Source organism: Melanostigma gelatinosum (assembly GCF_949748355.1).
Source record: "Melanostigma gelatinosum genome assembly, chromosome: 8".
Lineage (NCBI taxonomy): Eukaryota > Metazoa > Chordata > Actinopteri > Perciformes > Zoarcidae > Melanostigma > Melanostigma gelatinosum.
Window position 1 is genome coordinate 10,490,911 of NC_136641.1, and position 18,338 is coordinate 10,509,248.

Here is an 18,338-nt window from a genome sequence, read left to right on the forward strand (position 1 = left end):
TTTTCCTTACAAATGTGGCACAATTTGAAAGGGAAATAAACAGGCTTTCCAACAGTATAAGATTTATTGACAAGAAGCATTGTTACAACAAAGAAATAATCTACCAAACACAAATTTCCTTACTTTTTGTGCTATGTTTGTATAATTGAATTGTCTTTTGAAATCAAATTGAATTCTATCTATATTCTTTGCTTGGAAAATATGTTTTTGCTCATGACTGGGTTGTTGGCGTACGCACCATATAGGCACTTTAATATGAATATATATATATATATATATATTATTCAGAATATACCTGGTAATTAGAATGTAATATATTTAGCTTGTTAGTTAATCTGTCAATGGAGATGCAGCCTTTGTAAATCTATGTGCAGGAGGCTCCACCACCCTGCAGATTCTGTAGTCCACAGAGGAGAAAACGTACAGTACAAATGAGCAGGAGCGACTTATATAAACATGCTGAATTGCTGGTTATTCATTTCTCAAGAAGTAAACTATCATGACATTTGAATTTGTGTTAGTATTACTATTAACCAGTTCATCGGTGTGATCGACCGCTGCCCCCGTGTGGTCAGCGTTCTCTACTACACCCCTCCAAATGGAGCCAAAGTGGTATCGTCCGTTCGTGATTTCAACATGGAGGCGCTGGTAGAGCAAAGTGCAAACACCGTCGTGTTTTTGTATTGTGGACACATTCATGAACGCAACTTCTGTAAACTGAGCCACGCGACTATTTTAACCCTCCGAGCAGCTGCTAACGGTTTAACTTTTCTGCTTGATGCACGAGGTTGCGCTTGTCCGAGCTGCTCGTGTGGTAGGTTGGTGATTTAATGTGAGCTCAGTGCGCGTCTACGGCAGCGGACCCAAATGGAGCCCGGACAGGTCACCGGGGTGTACGGAGAGGTCAGCCGTTTCCCTGCGCCTGTTTCTGCCCATGTGAGAGAAGAGCAGCTCCCGGAGCTCCGGACATACACCGTGACTGCAGGTGTGTCTCTCTCTCTCCCTCTTTCAATTCAATTCTAATAAGCTTTATTGGCATGGGGAACATAAAGAAAGAACATAAAGAAAGACAAAAAATAAAACTAGCATACAGAAATGCGTGAACAGAGGGGTGTAACATTACAACATTATTATGAGAAGTATAAATACAAATACGTTTTTCTGAAACTCTTAAAGATATACTACATACATATAACTGAAGTGGACATGGCAGCTACAGCATATGAGTACAAATAAGAACTGTGTAACTATTGCAACATTTATTTTTGTTAAATGTAGCCGATTTAAAGGTGTGTTCTGTACAGTAGGTTATGTTTATTTACAGTGCAAATGGTCATTGCAAGAATCCTGACAGTCTTCTTGGTTATATTCTAACAGCTGACAAATATTGCTGCTGTGTTGGCATTGCTGCATGAGCTGTAGGTGTACCCCTCTCTCTCACTCTCACTCTCACCTGGTGTGTTTGCACCTATGGTTTGCACTAATGTTTGTGAGTTTTGCTGTTGTTGTGAGGCAACAGTGGAAACCGTATTACCAAACATGGTGGCACTTGAGTGGGATGGATTACAAATGTCTGCTGATTTGTTTTTTACTGTTTGGAAATTAATGGAACCCCCCCCCAAAAAATAAGAAAAGACTCATTCAGAAACCTGAAACCACACGGGATTATTTGGAAAATGATCTGCAGTAATGTAAATGAAAAACAGTGATATACTGTTTTAAACAGAGACTATGATGAAAGAAAAACTGTCCTCTTGAAGCATGACGCTATCACAGGTTGAACTTCCCCTCAGAGTCACACACAAAGAGAAAATATGGGCAAACTATCTAGCTTTTCGAATTCACGGTCTGAATTAGGTTTGTATGCTGCGCGATATGCAATATTTATTTGTAGGTAGGAACATACCTCCTTTGAATGCTGTATAATTACACCATAGCTGTAAGAATCTATTCCTCTGTTTCATGTAAATACTCATCCATCCCTATCAGACCTGCTGTTGTTTGGCAGACAAGGCAATATGATGATTTCACTCGTCTTTGAGCCTTACCAGTGATGTCCTGATGGTTGCACTTGAGGAAAGTTCACGAGCTCATAGATATCAAGCTGAATGCCAGTTTTCTCAAAAGCTATCTTGTGTGCAAAAGCTGACATTTTAGATTGATGTCGGCACAAGAGGAACACAGTCTGGCCTGTAGTTATCTCGACATCTCCTCTCTCCTCTTATCAGCATGCTGACCTAAATCAGCTGGTGCATTATGTAAGCAATGAAAGAAACCCTCACTTTCTTAGATTTCAACCAGCCAGTAGGAAAAGAAACGTCCCTGTGGGAATGACTACGACCGCCAGCATTTCGTGACCACCTGCTGTCAAAGGCACCCTGCTACTGACGACAGTGATCTTTGTCATAAGGGTTGAAAAGGGTTTACAGAGTAAACCATCTGTTTCCCTGGAAGCCAGTTTGAGTGTTCAGGGGTCTGAAGCAGAGGTTAAGGAGTTAATGATTTATGTGATGAGTACGGAGACAGCTGGAAGACCCAACAAGATCAGATTAGATTGGATCCAGAACACAAGTGGAGCTTCTCATTCTCATAACATCAACATTACATAATGTTAGGGCAGAAAATACTTTTTGCGAGCATCCTCCAGTTATTACAGAGGTGCAATAATATGTCTTTGGCATTTTAAAGTTGAACAATAAACATAATCAAATCTTTTTTTTTTTTTTTTTTTTTTTTTTTTTCAACCCATCTTGGAAAACTTCTCACCGCGTTCACACTCAGAGTGGAGTCAGAGCGACCTGGTCCGAGGCTCAAGACTTCGCTACTCGCAGCAGTGGACTCTGATCACAGACTGCAACGACCACAAGAGCATCAGGACTGTCCTTCCACCGGGACCCTGTGTACCTGTGTCTGGAGAGTGAGTACACACACACACACACACACACACACACACACACACACACACACACACACACACACACACACACACACACACACACACACACACACACACACACACACACACACGCGCGCACTCACAAAATACTATGAGAAAGAAAGTGAATGACCCTTGCATTCAACAGGAAGCTCATGTTTTGTAAATTTAAACCCTAAAACCCATTGAGATTTCACTAAGATCTTTTTTGTTGGCATTTGTTGAGTAAAGGCAGATTTGTTTCAACTTTAAATGTAATACTTCTTCATAATATTGTTGTCTCTGCTGCTGCTTGAATATCTGAGCAGCATCACATATGAAAATTTGGTCATATTTGTCATTGATGACGAAAGTACCGCACCTACATCTGCACATTTACGGTTTTCATTTATTGAATTTTGTAAAATAATATTAAATGTCCCACCATTCATTCTTTCAGACCATCTGCACTTATATTGTCAGGACATATTAGATAATTGGCAAAAAACCTGCTGGCCATTTTGGGGTTGAGTCATGTCTTTGCTTTAACCTCTCACCTTGCTGCAGTCGTGAGGAGGCGGGGCATCACTGTGTAGTTACAGGTGCAACAAAGTAAAACAACTAAACTTTTAACCAGAGAATCCAGTGAAGCATTGCTTTTCAGCCTGTTGTTGAGTTCCTCTTGGATCGAGAGTTTTCCTTTCTCTCCTGCTCTTCAGGGTGCTGAGTGGACTCTCTCCCATTCAAGGCCTGAGGGCCGTTATCAGGGAAACAAGTGGCCACCAGCTCCTCGAGGTGAGAAAAGCAGAGCTCAGCATCCTCTGTGAGATCAACGATCGAGCATTTTGACGGACCGTTGTTGTTTTTGGTTGTTGCTGTTCAGATATGGGACCGCCACGGCCTCAGCAAGTGCCTCAACCTGACTGCTCTCAACAAACACGGCAGAGTGTACGACGACGGTGAGACGGACGTTTCACGTTTTCTTTTACACGCGTCGGTTCTTGTTTCCTCCGACAAGAAAGACATCTGATGCATCACCACCCAAAAAAATACCAAAGCATAACTGTCGCATCATCCGTTTCCAGCCCAGTTTGGCTGTCTGTCATGGTCGGAGTGTGAGAACAAACTGCTGTATGTAGCTGAGAAGATTAAGAACACATCAATAGAAACACATGATGGGGAATCTGCATGCAGGAAGGTATTACACACACCTGCACCAGATGGATTATGCTCTTTATGTGCATTCAAATCAATAACATGCAGATTGTAAATACATCAGAAGGATAGAACATTTTGTAGAATAAATTCTTCAGCCAAAAACAAAGAGAAGCAAATCACATTAATGTTGTTAACTACACAGGAACATGTTAATGTGTGCAAGCCACTTATTTGTCTGTGTGTGTTATTGTGCCCTAACAGGACAGGAGCGTGTACTGTGAAGACTGGGGTGAGTCTCTGACCAATAAGAGCGTCCCGGTGATCTGTGTGGTGAATCTGCAGAGCGGCTCCGTCAGCGTCCTGCAGGGCGTCCCGCGTGATGTCTCACCTGGACAGGTGAGGACAGAGAGGCTTTCAGCTACTTCATCTGACACCACAGGATCTTTATGTTTTTGGACCGCTAGTGTGTGCAGGTCAAGTGTGAATTCATTGGACCTTTGGTTCGAAGTGTAAATGGCGTCTTTCATAACACTGTGTGTGTGTTTGCGTGCTGTCCTCCAGGCTCTGTGGGCTCCCGGCAGTCTGTCTGTGTTTCTTGCCGGTTGGTACCACGAACCTTTCAGACTCGGACTGCGGTTCTGCTCCAACCGCAGGTCAGACTGATGCTTTGTCTTCTGATTCAGCCAGAGTCAGCATGAAAAACAACAGCGACTTTAGCACCGAAATAAACAAAAACTATGTGGAGTGAAGTTTATCTCCATATCCAAAAATCACAAGTTTTGATTTGGATAAGTACAAAAGGAAAAAAGAAAAATATCAGTCAATCATTGTTGTTATTGTTACAGTATGTTGGTAGCAGGGGAGGTCATCTTGTTATGTGTGAGATGTGCTGAATCCAAACTGAAAAGGAAAATGGAGAACAGCAGTGATTGAGCAGTAACAATGTTCAACATTAAGTTGAAGAAGAAGTGTCAGAATAAAGTTTTTGTACAGCAGGGGTCACACTCAACAGTTTCATTTCATGTCTCTCACTCTTATGATTCTGTTCCAGGTCAGCGTTATTCAAGCTGGACCTGGGTGGAAACTGCGGTGAGCACATTCGTCTCTGTGTCTTTGTTAATGAATCACGCTCACACACTCTCTCTGCTCCTTCGATGACTGAACTTTCCTCCTCCCTCCAAACCAGAGTGTCTGTCTGGGGACAACTTGTCAGTGTCCTGTCCCCGGCTCAGTCCAGACGGGTCCACGCTGATCTACCTGCAGGGTCGAGTGTTTGGACCTCACAATCAGTGCCTCAGTCTGCAGCAGGTACACTGTGTGTGTGTGTGTGTGTGTGTGTGTATCCGTGTCGATGTGTGTGTATTTGTTTTCGTTCTGTTAACAGTGACTGTTACTCCTCCACAGTTGGACCTGAGGAGCGGGAGGACGTCCACCCTGTTGGACGTTGTCAACACACCACAGCCTGGTAGGTTACATACTGTAACACTAGCGGTGTGGCAATGGCGGTTCAAACGTTCATGTTCCTGCTGACTTTGGTGATCCTCTCTTCCTCTCGGGCCACCATGAGGTTGACAGTTGAGGTTTTGAGTGAAATGTCTCAGTAACTATTGGATATTTATTACACACATTCATGCCTCCCTCAGCTTGACTTGCAGCAGCTTTGGTCACCCTCAGATTCTTCATCTTGTGCAGACATCGGGCAAAAGTAATGACGTCCCCATCAATGTCAGCTGTGCTTAGCTAATGTTAGCATGCTCAATTAAGATGTTCATTATGATGAAGACCTGCTAAATGTGCAGTGTTTCAGTTACTGTCTATGTTTGCTTGATGTGGCACGTCCAACAGAAATGCATAAATTGTGTGAAGCCCTTAACAAAGCAGGATAAAAGAGCTGATGTGGGGAGTGATGGAGTGCTCGATGGAAGACCAGCATTTAAAAATATAACAAAATCAAAGGTAAAACATGAAGTCTATCCATGTCACTTTGTTTCAGGTGAGTTTGCAGGTGTGTATGAAGCTCTGCCACCCTGCTGCTGGTCTGCAGACGGTCAGAGAGTGGTGTTCAGCAGCGCCCGAAGAAACTGGAAGGTAAACACCTCATATGTAAGGAATACTTTGACTCCAATCACGAATCAACAGGCTTTATCTGATTTGTGTCATCGGTACACAAGCCAAAATGTAAAAATCCCAGTTTGTGTTGATGAGTGAGTGATTTTCTTAACCTTGAGCAGAGCTAGGCCAGCTAATCAACTCAGACAGTCGAGTGGTATCAGTCTTTAACTCAGTCGGCAGTCTTTAACTTTCGTCCCCAAAACAAATGAGATTATTTCCCAAATTGTCAAATTATTCCTTTAAATTAAAATACCTACACTTCCTGACCTTTTGTTAACATATTATTTTATTATTTTGTGTTCATCCCAACCTCGTATACATACTTTCCATAACTCACCTTCTCTCTCTCTCTCTCTCTCTCTCTGTCTCTCTCTCTCTCTCTCTCTGTCTCTCTCTCTCTCTCTCTCTCTCTCTCTCTCTCTCTCTCTCTCTCTCTGTCTCTCTCTCTGTCTCTCTCTGTCTCTCTCTCTCTCTCTCTCTCTCTCAGGATCTCTTTATGGTCGACAGAAGATCAAACAAAGTTACCTCCCTCTCTGATAGTAAGAGTCCATCCTCTCCTCCACCTCCTCCTCCCTCTCTTCTTTTCCCTTCTCCTCCTCCTCCTCCTCATCCTCTCCTCTGCTTTCACCTCCTCCTTTGTCCTGTTGTCCTCCTCTTCCTTCCCCATTTCCTGCTCTTCTTCGTTTTCATTTTCCTCCTCCTCCTCCCGCTGCTCCTCTCTCTACTCTGTCATCGTGTCCTCCTCATACTCCCCTCTTCTTCCACCTCCCCCATGTCTTTTTCCTTCACTTCCAGTTCCTCCCCCTTATTCTGACTCTCACTCTCCTCCTCCTCTTCTTCCTGTCCCTCCTCCTCCACCTTTGTATCTTCATCATCAGGAAAACAGGAAGGTACGACAAAACCAACAGGTGTAATGTTGTCACCAAAATAGTATCGAGGATTTTCAAAATATGAGTCAAAAGTTGCAGAAACCCCACTGGAGCATGCTCTGAGCGCCAAAGATGACACGAAATGAACGACAAATACAATTAATGGATTACTGCATTTCATCACAGCAGTAACGACAATAGTTTTTCCCGGGATCTAAATTTTAAGAAGTGCTCAGATGTAAGTTTGCAAGAGCATAATGTTGCTGGTAAAGTAGACTTACAATTAAGACAATTTAACGATTCAAAGTGAAATCATTTTATTTCAAATGCATCTCCTGCATGCCGTCTACATCTGTGATTTGGATATACTGCTGGACATAATATCATCAATAAATACGCGTTCCATTTAATACGGGTACATCAGTTCAAAATCCCTTTAAGAACTTTGACCGGATCTTTATCTCTTTGTCACGTTCCATCTATTGTGCCTCTGCTGTGTTCTGTGTCTTCATCACTTATTTTTCTGTCTTTACTCCCATCTCTGTTGTTGCCTGCCTCTGTCTCTGCAGGTCTCTCTGATCTTCCAGCTTATGGCTGCTGGAAGCTGCTGACCGTCCAGAAGGACCTGATGGTCGTCTGCTGCTCCAGCCCTAACACACCGCCCACTCTGGTCAGACTGCACGTCAACACAAGTATCATGCTACAATACAGTTTACTGCATTGTTAAACAAGATCATTCAGATGAAAATGTATTGATATATTTTGTTTAATGGTGTGTGATTGTGTGTGTGTGTGTGTGTGTGTGTGTGTGTGTGTGTGTGTGTTTGCTTGCAGAGGGTGGGTTTCCTCCCTTCAGCAGGTGAGGCTGTGACCTGGCAAACTCTGCAGCAGCCCATGATGACCTTTGACTTCCACTGGACAGTTCTAGATGTTACACCTCCACCAGAGGAGGACAACACACACTGTGAGCATGAGACACACACACACACACACACACACACACACACAAACAGTGGGTCAAAATGATGAAGATCAGTCACTCTGTTAATATGAACCTCGCGATGATGTCTCTCTCTCCTCTGTCTCATCAGCTGGTTTAGACTTCGGGGCTGTCTTGGTTAAACCGTCTCGTCGCCCCAATGAAGCCGAGATACCTCTGGTCGTCTTCATCCACGGTCTGTGTTTACTTATGTTTGTTGACTTCTCTTTTCCAGGATGGAAACATTTTGCTTGATTTATATTATGGTTTTATTTTAATGTTTGTTTGCTCCTCCAGGTGGCCCTCACTCCCAGTTCCCAGCAGAGTGGAACTGCACCACAGCTGGACTGGCTAAACTCGGCTTTGCTGTGCTCATGGGTGAGATCCCTCTGTTCCTCTCACATGCACACACACACACACACACACACACGCACACACACACACACACGCACACACACACACACACACACACACACACTCACACAAGCACAAACACCGGCATACTTACACTTGAAATGGAGATGGACACTTTGCTCTAAAAGTGACCTGTGTCGTCTTTGTGTGAGGGTATGTAAAACAGTTTAAACTTATCCCCTTTTTAAAAGAAAATCTATTTTTACTTTAATGAAAATCAGTAAAAAACATAAACAGAAATTCTGCTCAATCCACATGATCAAAGGCTTTTCCATGTCTCTTTCTCATTAAGACGTCCTCTCTCTCTCCCTCTTTCTGTCTCTCTATCTAGTGAACTATCGTGGATCCACGGGGTTCGGCCAGGACAGCATTCTATCCTTGATCGGTCAGATCGGAAGCCAAGATGTAAAAGATGTGCAGGTACTGACTTACACAGTCCTGGATGGAGTGAGGTAGGCAAACCAATTAGTATGTAAGAAGAATATCGCGGACTGGAGAGATTGCTGGCAGGTAGAAGGCTGACAAACTTTGTTTTTTTGTCAGTCATGTGTATATCCATAAAAAAGGTCATTGTCGCCCTGGAATTGAAAATGATTTGTCTTTGCCCAGACCGCCGTGCTTACTGCGCTGCAGAGAGACATCGCCCTCGACCCCGATCGGTTGGCTGTGATCGGTGGTTCTCACGGTGGTTTCCTGTCTTGTCATCTGGTCGGTCAGTACCCTGAGTTCTACAGAGTGTGCGCGGCCAGGAACCCTGTCATTAATGCTGCTACTTTATTGGGCACCAGTGACATAGTAGACTGGTAAGACACACACACACACACATGAGCTTTAGCTCCACTGCAACACATCCTAACCACTTTAATGTTTTCATCCTCTCTCTGTGTCCTCAGGCGTTACACCAGTGTGGGGTTTCAGTACTCGTATGACCAGATACCCACTGCTGAAGCCCTGGCTACCATGTTAGAGAAGTCACCCATCACACATGCTGCTCAGGTCAGACACACACCAACTTTAAATACAGTGATTTAATCATAACGTACTGGTGAGATAATAACCAACACACTCTTAAACCAGAAGTTATTATCTCCGCCAGCCGGAGGCTTTGGAGGATACGCGCACGTATTGTAAAGAATAGACCTGACGCTTAAAGCGCTTCAGATCGCGGTTACGCCCTTGAGACAAAGCTGAGACACGAAGCCGGTGCAGACAGCTGCAATGATCACAATGAGAGCAAAGCTGTTGCATGAGACATGCAAGTTAAAAATCCATATGATACGCTTGCGGTCTGGAGTCGGTTAGACAATTGTAGTTTGTATTCATTCAATCAAACAATACAGCAGATGTTGTTACAGACAGACCTGGAAGGAGATCCGCGCTCTACTGACACACACTTGGTTTCATGGCGGTGTGTTTATCTCTGTGTGTTTGTTTGCAGATCAAGGTTCCAGTGTTACTGATGCTGGGGGCCAGAGACAGGCGAGTGTCTCCCCACCAGGGTCTGGAGCTCTATAAAGCACTGAAGAGCAGAGCTTCACCTGTCAGGTACAGCAGCGCAAACATCAAATGCACTTAATAAACAAACCTGGACAATCTGATCAAGGCAACAGACAGGGCAGGCACTCTTGTCATTCCCCCACCCCCCACCCCTCACTCTCATCAAGACAAAGATTGTGATTATTAAAACAGATTTCTCTCAGCATCGTTCTGTTTGTCCATCCAGATTGTTGTGGTTTCCAGAAGACGGGCATTCTCTGTCCAGAGTGGACACGCAGGCCGACTGCTTCCTCAACACAGTGCTGTGGCTGCACCAGCATCTCTGAACACACACGGATGCATGAAGGCACACACACACACACCCACACACACACACACACACACACACACACACATACACACACATGCACAAACTGTGATGAAGCTTTGCTGAAGGAGTTCTGGATAAATTAGTTTACTATCGGAGCAGTTGACAATCTTGAACATACCGATGCCTTTTTGACAACAAAGAAATGTCCACTGATCTACAGTACATGTGATGATGTACTCATCATGTATTTTGTAAAAAACGTTTTCAAATCAAAGCATGTAATAAATATCTTATGAACCTGTATTGATGCCTAGAGTCATGTTTGGTTACTCAGTGATACTTTTCGTGATACTAAAAACGGTCCCGAGCTATTAGTGATTCATTTTTTTCCCCACAATGATAAAACAAATGTTATATTACTCCTCCCTCATCTCCCAAGATCCCTACTTAGATTTTAAGCCTGTTTACATTGAGTCAAGTCTGCAGTCTTACAATATCTTTCTGCAGATGTATAATATATACAGAATATGTAGACAGAGCAGGCTGGCAAAGATATTCTACCATAAATGTAATTTGTACAATGTCCAGCAGATGGCAGTCTCTATCTGTCCAAACAGTTTTCCTTTTTTCCATTCATGATTAACTTTTATCATACCAGCTCTATGATTTGTATATGGCTGTTTTAGATATCTTTAACAAAATTAAATGTATATGGGTGAATCAGTCGGCAAAAGATCAATTTATACACGTTAAAATGAGTACCGTATATCTCCGTTCCATGCAAGTGAGATCCTCGTAGTGGCCAATCAGTTACTCAGCCTCGGCCTTATCATCACTCGCTCTTGATTTTTCCAAAAAAGGAAACAGGGAAAAAACCCTGAGCTCAAAGTGATGCATATAACGTATACAGTCACGTTTAAAATTTGACATCTGAAGTAACCACAAAGGCCCACTGCAGAGCTGTAAAACACCCAAACCGCGCGAAACCTCATCTGGAGCCTTTCATTTAGGCTCTTGACCACCTTCCTCCCAGGACTGCCCAAACAAATAATCTGCTGTAACCCTTCAGACAAGTTAACAGTCACAGACAAGATCCGACAGAGCAATCTCTTCCTGTCGCTCTCGATTTTCCTCCATTTGGCACTTTTTTTATTCTCTACCAATCAGCAAACCAACCTCCATGCAAACTCCAGAACTCAAAGCTTTATTTCCACAAAACAAAGAATATGGACAAAATGTTATCTGTGGTGGCCATGTTGAGACTTGATAGTGCCGTGAACAGTCCCACCACTCTCACCTCTCAGACAACTCAAGTGGGCATTTCTTCAGTTGATGCTGACGACAAATTAAATTCGCAGATGCGGATTCTGAAGGAGTACGTGCCCGAGATGAGAGCCTGAGGTGGTTGACATCTTCCAGAAGTTTCCCTCTCAGCAGTCTCACCCTGGTGTCCCAGACACAGCGGCGGTGTTAATTGTCCCCATACACCAACACTCTGCTCTGCGGCCTTGACTGCAGCTGCTGCTGCCCGATGAAGTCACTCTAATGTGGGTGTTGTTGGGTGAGGTCACCAATTTAAGAGATGGAGGGATAAAAGGATGGAGAGAGAGAGAGAGAGAGACTGTTGATGAGGAAGCGACAGATAAAGGAAAGAGGAGTGAGACAGAGGCGACCGGGTGTTCCAAACAATGAACGAGCCAGATAGAGGGAGAAGTTCACGGCGCCACGCTGTGGTATTCTGGTGTGTGGGCCGGGGCACAGAGATGAAGCATTGTTGAAAGCTGAAGACAGGGGAAAGACTCATGCTCATGCTGGGTGTATGTAGGAGGTAGACAGACAAAGGGAGGAAAGAGTGCAAGTGTGTTTTCTGACGCTGGGGGACAAAGAGTCTTTTGGACTTGGTTTGTTCTGGTGCTTCCCCTCAACAGCAGAAAAGTACAGAACAGCACAGCAGAGGACCATGGAAAATAGATGAATACACTTATAGGAGGTTACATTGTCCTACAAAACGGACATCAGTGAGCGAAGGCGTCATTCCCAAGGCAGCATGCGTTTACTCAGCACATTTCATGACGAATCCTATCAGAAGACATTTTGGCCTGAGGATGGTGCTTGAGAGGGAAGCTCATGGAACATGCAACCGGAAGGAATATGAATTTGCTTGGAAAATGTTATGGCAATGTGCAAATTATCTTTTAATTTTTTCATACAAGTGGAAACTGTCCTGATGTTGATTAGAAGATCACCAAAATATGATATGTAGTAGGGATGCGCCGGTCCAACTTTTTCAGATACCTCTATCTGTATCGACTGAGTACCGATGCAATGCCAGTGTTTAATGTGAAAGCTGTATGCCTCACTGTGTGGAAGTCACTGAGATTATTCCTTTATGTGTAATAATAATAATGGTGTCCGATGCCAGATCGCCCTGTTGGCACAGATACCTGATCCAGCTTTCTGAGTCGGTATCGGGTCAATATCAGTATCTGTGCATCTCTACTATGCAGCACTATGAATACCCCTAAAAAGATATTTGGGCAGTCTGGTAGATGATTTGGATCAAACTGTTTGCCTGAAAGAAACATTTTGAGATTTTGAAAAACACACTTGCCGAGAGTTAGATGAGAAGATTAATACCGCTCTCATGTTTGTATGCTAAATATGAAGCTAGCCGCTTAGCTTAGCTGTAAATAAGCTACATTGTATTAGAATGTAGCTTCTTTACATTGTATTAGAAGGTAAAGAAGCTACATTGTATTAGAATGTATTCTTTACATTCTAATAGAATGTAAAGAAGCTACATTGTATTAGAATGTAGCTTCTTTACATTGTGTTAGAATGTATTCTTTACATTCTAATAGAATGTAAAGAAGCTACATTGTATTAGAATGTAGCTTCTTTACATTGTGTTAGAATGTAAATAAACTACAGTGTATAGAATGATTCTATTGAAGTTATTCCTTTTTAAAATGTTTTAGACGAGTCACTAATCACTTTAAAAGAGTGATTATAGCTGATTTAACTTACAGACATGAGATTGATCTTCTCATGGCACTCTCTTTATACAATGATATAAATTCATCCCCGTTTTATTGATATCTTACGAAAAGTTTTTCCTCATTTTTCCTGCGTTTTTCCTGCAAAAGTCCAGCAACATGAGTCTGTTTCCGCTTGTTACATGCATACTGTCTTTTCAAAATAAACTTCCATCTTCACAGGAAACAACTAAGTCCCCAACGCTGCTCTCATGATTCATTTTGTTTCTAAAGATAGATTTGATTTTGTAGCGAGTAACGAAGGTTTCAGGGGAAATGTATCGGAGTCAAAGTATCACTTTTCTTTGCAAAATGTAGTGAAGTAAAAGTCAACAGAAATATAAGTAGTAAAGTAAAGTACAGATATCCAAAAAAAACGACTTAAGTACAGTGAGGAAGTATTTCTACTTTGTTACTATACACCACTGGTTATCTGATATGGCTGTGTGCACTAACGTCCTGGAGTGTCTGTCTGTCTGTCTGCGATGACAAAACTCCACAAAGGCTTTAGAGGAGCTGGTAGGAGGATTCTGTTACCTTTGAACAGAGGCAGGCTAGCCGGTTACCCCTGTTTCCAGTCTTTGTGCTAAGCTATGTATTGTCCAATCACAAGAGCTTATTTAATTATTGCAAGAAAGCAAAAAAGCATATTTCCTAAATATGCTAAAAGCATTTAAGATGACTCCACTGAACACAGCAGGCTACAGCACTAGATTTGATCTTCCTGCTGTGTTGCAGACAAGACATAGAAAACAACGTTGCAACTGTAAACAGAATTGATTTTTATCTGAATCTGAAGACTTAGAAGCAGTTTGATGGAGGTTGATTTAGAGTAAACATCTGCATGGTTAAGTGGGATTTTCCCCTCTTCCCATCCACTCCTCTGAGCCATGACCTTCACTTGTGGACGCAGGGTGTGTGTTCACGACTGTGTTTTTGAAAAGATGCGGTCGTCAAAATGATCCCTTACAGCCTGACTTCCCATGATTCTTTTAAAAGGTGGCCCTTAGCCTCTTGTTTCTAGTTGCGTTGTCCACTTGCCCCCCCCCCTCCTCTGAATGCCCTCCATCCTCGTTATTTTCTTTGTGTCCCTGTTTTTACCACGAAACAGCATTTGTTCGTGTACACAGGGTTCATTCACAAGCCTGTGAACACAGGTCTTAATGGGGGGAAGCAGCATTTTGCGTCTCCCTTTGACTGTTGAAAGTTGTTTGAACGGCGAGGGCCCCGCTCAGGAAAGGACGGTGAGTTCCGTTATGTCAGCGCTACGTGTGCCGCGACCTTTCACCTTTTTCCCATGTCATTATTTCTCTCTCACCCATTCCTTCTCTAACTTTCTGTCACTTCAGCTATCTCTTTTTTATTGTGGTAAATCTTCCCCTGCTGTTTACTTTGTTGAATGCTGATGAAGCACAGCAGAACCGTGGGTTTGTCTCTAGGATTCAGATGGGTTTACAACGCAGCTGGTTGGGACAATGATGGCTTTGGGTTTGTTGTCTATAACAGGTTGAGCTATTGTCTATGTAGTGAGGGAGGTGGGGTGTGTTGGTGGTTATGAGGGTGCTCTATGCTTTGGGGTCTGATTTGTGTTTGCTTTGGGGTTCCGTAGAGATTTGCTGATGTGTGCATGTATGATACAATACACACCTTTTCAGTCCTTTTTTTTGTATGGCGACATCATTTCTACCCATTTCCAATCGAAAGAAATCAATTTATTTCATAAATTTGGAATCATGTGTCATTTCTCTTGATTCTAGCGGTGTGATCTTTTCTTCAAACAAATTGGTTTGATGGAATAATAGACTGCAGTGCAATAATTATTCCCTTGTTTTTCAGATAATAATGCTTTTAGGATTCCAGGATGATTTTATGCACATTTTCAATTTTCACTTAAAAATACCCGAATACCTACCGATCCCCGGTGAAAGTAAATCCAAACAAAATATAACTTTCGCTGTATTGCATTTTCATCTGGGTTACAGTAAGACAGTAATGTTTCTCAAATTAATATGTAAAGAAAACATCAATGCCATATTTCCATCACGATTTCTAAACAATAAACATTAAGTCAACTTGCAATATTTGCACATAAAACATTCATTCTCCCTTTCCGTTGCTGGTTTGCTTAAAATTGACACAGAAATTGGATGGAAACTTGTCTTATAATAGAGAAAAATCACTTGCAGTGATGAGTCCCTCAATGTGACCTTAAATCTTCTTAAACCATGTTGAGCAGCTAATGTATTCATCATCATAGGTTCCTATTGCTGCACTGTCTACTGTACAATCTCAGTCTACAGTACTCCACAGATCATGAAAACACACACGCCTCTTTCGTCTCTTCTTGGCTCACCTCCATCATCCTTTTTCCCCGTGTTTATCTATCTCCATATTCCCATGCTGCGTCCTCAGCTACTTTTGTACTGGTGCCATGCAGGATAATATGAGGAGGGGATTTCTTGGCTCCTATAGTTGTCGATTATGATTTTAGCGTGGCGCTCTTTTGTGGAGAACAACATACACCCAAAAAGGACAGGACAGCTGCAAGCCCCTCATCCAGTTGATATAGTTAAATCTCTTGAAGTGATTGTTGCTGCTCCTGTTTGTTGTTGTGGTTAGATGTGTAAAGGACCTGCTAGTTTAGAGAATGTGCTATAATCAAATGTAGAGCCGTGTTTGTTTATATGCAACATTCTTTCACCTGATTTTGCTGATATTTGCTGTTCACAGTAGTTCACAGTAGTTCACAGTAGTTCAGTGAGTTGTCGGTAGTAGAATTAATGGGGCACCCCCCTGAATACACACATATGGATCGGTTTACTTGCTTGTGGCTCTCTGGAGGGAGCTGAATAAAGTTTGAGAAAACAATTATGTCTCCAATAATTATCTCGGACATCAAATTAATAACAGGGAGCCTATTTTACAACCTGAGGGGGTGTTTTGAAACATGGGTTTGTACCAGGGAGAGGGTCACTATTGCATGATGGGAATCAGAGAAGCTAGTGTTTTTGTAGCTTGACTCCAGAAGTAATAACTTTTGGGCCTCTGCCTCTATTTGTTTTGTTTTGAGTTGTTTCTCAGCTCATCTTTTATTTAGCTTCTAGCAGCTTATGCTGCATTGAAAAAACTCACAAAGAACAATCTCTGAGAAGAGAATACAATAAATAAAGTCAATGAGCAAAATGGGAATCAGTCAAATTGAACCCAACTTCATTGATATTAGGGTTGGTGTACATTCAATTTGTGATGTAATTACACAATCTCTACATAAATGGCTAAATACCCATTTCATATGATTTTTTTCATAGTAGGTGCCATATTACATTGGAATTGACCAAATCTTTCTTAAATGTAATGAATTCCTCTTGACATATTTCGACACTGTCATTCATTTGTCTGCTGTGCTGTCAAGTTCATTCACTGTATTATGTATGATGCTCCCAAACACTACTGCCACGACTCCACAGGCTACTTCTCCAAAATGTCAATGTCAAGAATTCACAACAACAGCCATGAGTGTTTTTCATGGCTCCTGAAGTTGTCAAGTCTCCCTGAGCATTGCAAGGACTACACAAACTTTAAAAATACAAACACGTCTTGAAAGATCTTTCAATCATGTATGAACTTGTGTTTTTGTGACAATTGTTATTTGCTTTTAACCTTCTTTTTAATAAAGTTGTCACCTCATCACTCAAACATGCATCGTGTACACTTTCTTACTCATCTGTGGTGAAGTCTTCCACGCTCCTGCCACGTTCAGATATCATAACACCGGTAAACTGTAAAAAAGTTAACTCTTCAGCTTCCCTATTGCTCAAGTTTTAATGGATTCCCTGAACTCAAAGCAGGCTCTGACCCTCTGATGCTGCTGTCAGATAATTAAAAAACATTAACTTTCTCGAAACATGTAACCACTCATACTCACTTTGGGCCTGGCTTACCTCTCTGTCACTGTAGCACTGTATATCCCATTGTTATGAAAATGACTTACCTTTTTAGTAGTGAACTTATTTGGGGGAAATGCTAATATAAAAAAATCTATACTAGTTCTTTTGGCATGTTTTGGTTGAAAGTATGCTCGATTGAACTGTAACCATGCATTCGGCAGCACACTTACATCACATCACATGTATATTTTTGCCAGAATCCCAGAAATTCAGTAAAGTCACTGCCTGCTGCATACAACGTGTTCTCCTATCACACACTACTGCACCATCTGAGCCAACGGAATACATGCTATAATAAGGTTTGAAATATAGTTTCCTTACCAGCAGATAGTTGCCTAAAGCAAAGTGCAAGTACAAAGTGTAGCTTGATTGAGCTCATTGAGGGGTTGTATTGAATCGCTCTAGTAGCTAGTCCTCATTCATGGACTTGCTTGACACTTTTCACACTGTACGTATTTGACAAAGTAATCGGTTTATTTGGCAACTTAATGAATTATGACTGCTTATGATATGTGAATGGTTAGTTTCTATCTACAAATAACATGGTAAATAAAGCCTGAGCAGATATTTCCTCTCTTTCCTTTCTTTATCACAAACAGAAAGCATTCACTACATAGCTTAGATAGTTATTTGTTTTCTCCGCTCAAAGTCTTTCATAACGATGTCGCTTCAAAGTCTTTCTGAAACTCAACCCACATTGGCCATCTGTTAAAACTTCTGGAAGCTGATAAATGTGTCCCAATACACTCGTGAAAATACTTCACGACAGATGTGCAGATGAAGCTGCTCTTAGTAGAATTCAGATTGTCTTACATGCTGCACGTATAGCTGACCGCTGTGAGGCTTCAAACTGTTTTTCTTTTCCCTCCATCACTTGGTTTAAAGGAAGTCCTGGAGATGAACTAATTGCCATACTTCTGGCAGTATCTCCCTGCGCTCACCCCTGTACTAAAACACAGTCCACTATCTCGGTTGATGAGATAAGCAACTAAAAGGCTGGTGGCTAACATCTAGCAGAACATCTTGTAGTTTGTTTGACAGCCTGCATCAAGCCTACACTCATTCTCACCAATTGCAAGTGAAAGATAACCACAGTCCTCCAT

At 42.2% G+C, this 18,338-nt stretch overlaps 1 protein-coding gene across 1 annotated transcript; it reads left to right on the forward strand.

Annotated features, from left to right (window-relative positions):
• Positions 1-674: 674 nt before the first annotated feature.
• LOC306780443 (acylamino-acid-releasing enzyme) lies at positions 675-10,546 on the forward strand. Its single transcript, XM_079272828.1, has 21 exons — positions 675-985; positions 2,782-2,917; positions 3,634-3,709; positions 3,798-3,873; positions 4,000-4,112; positions 4,334-4,468; positions 4,634-4,725; positions 5,124-5,161; positions 5,259-5,380; positions 5,477-5,537; positions 6,066-6,160; positions 6,672-6,723; positions 7,623-7,723; positions 7,888-8,017; positions 8,145-8,228; positions 8,330-8,410; positions 8,778-8,866; positions 9,056-9,249; positions 9,340-9,442; positions 9,885-9,991; positions 10,170-10,546. Exons 1-21 carry the CDS (start codon positions 868-870, stop codon positions 10,267-10,269), a joined length of 2,103 nt encoding a protein of 700 aa, XP_079128954.1. The 5' UTR covers positions 675-867; the 3' UTR covers positions 10,270-10,546.
• The last annotated feature ends 7,792 nt before the right edge of the window (positions 10,547-18,338 follow it).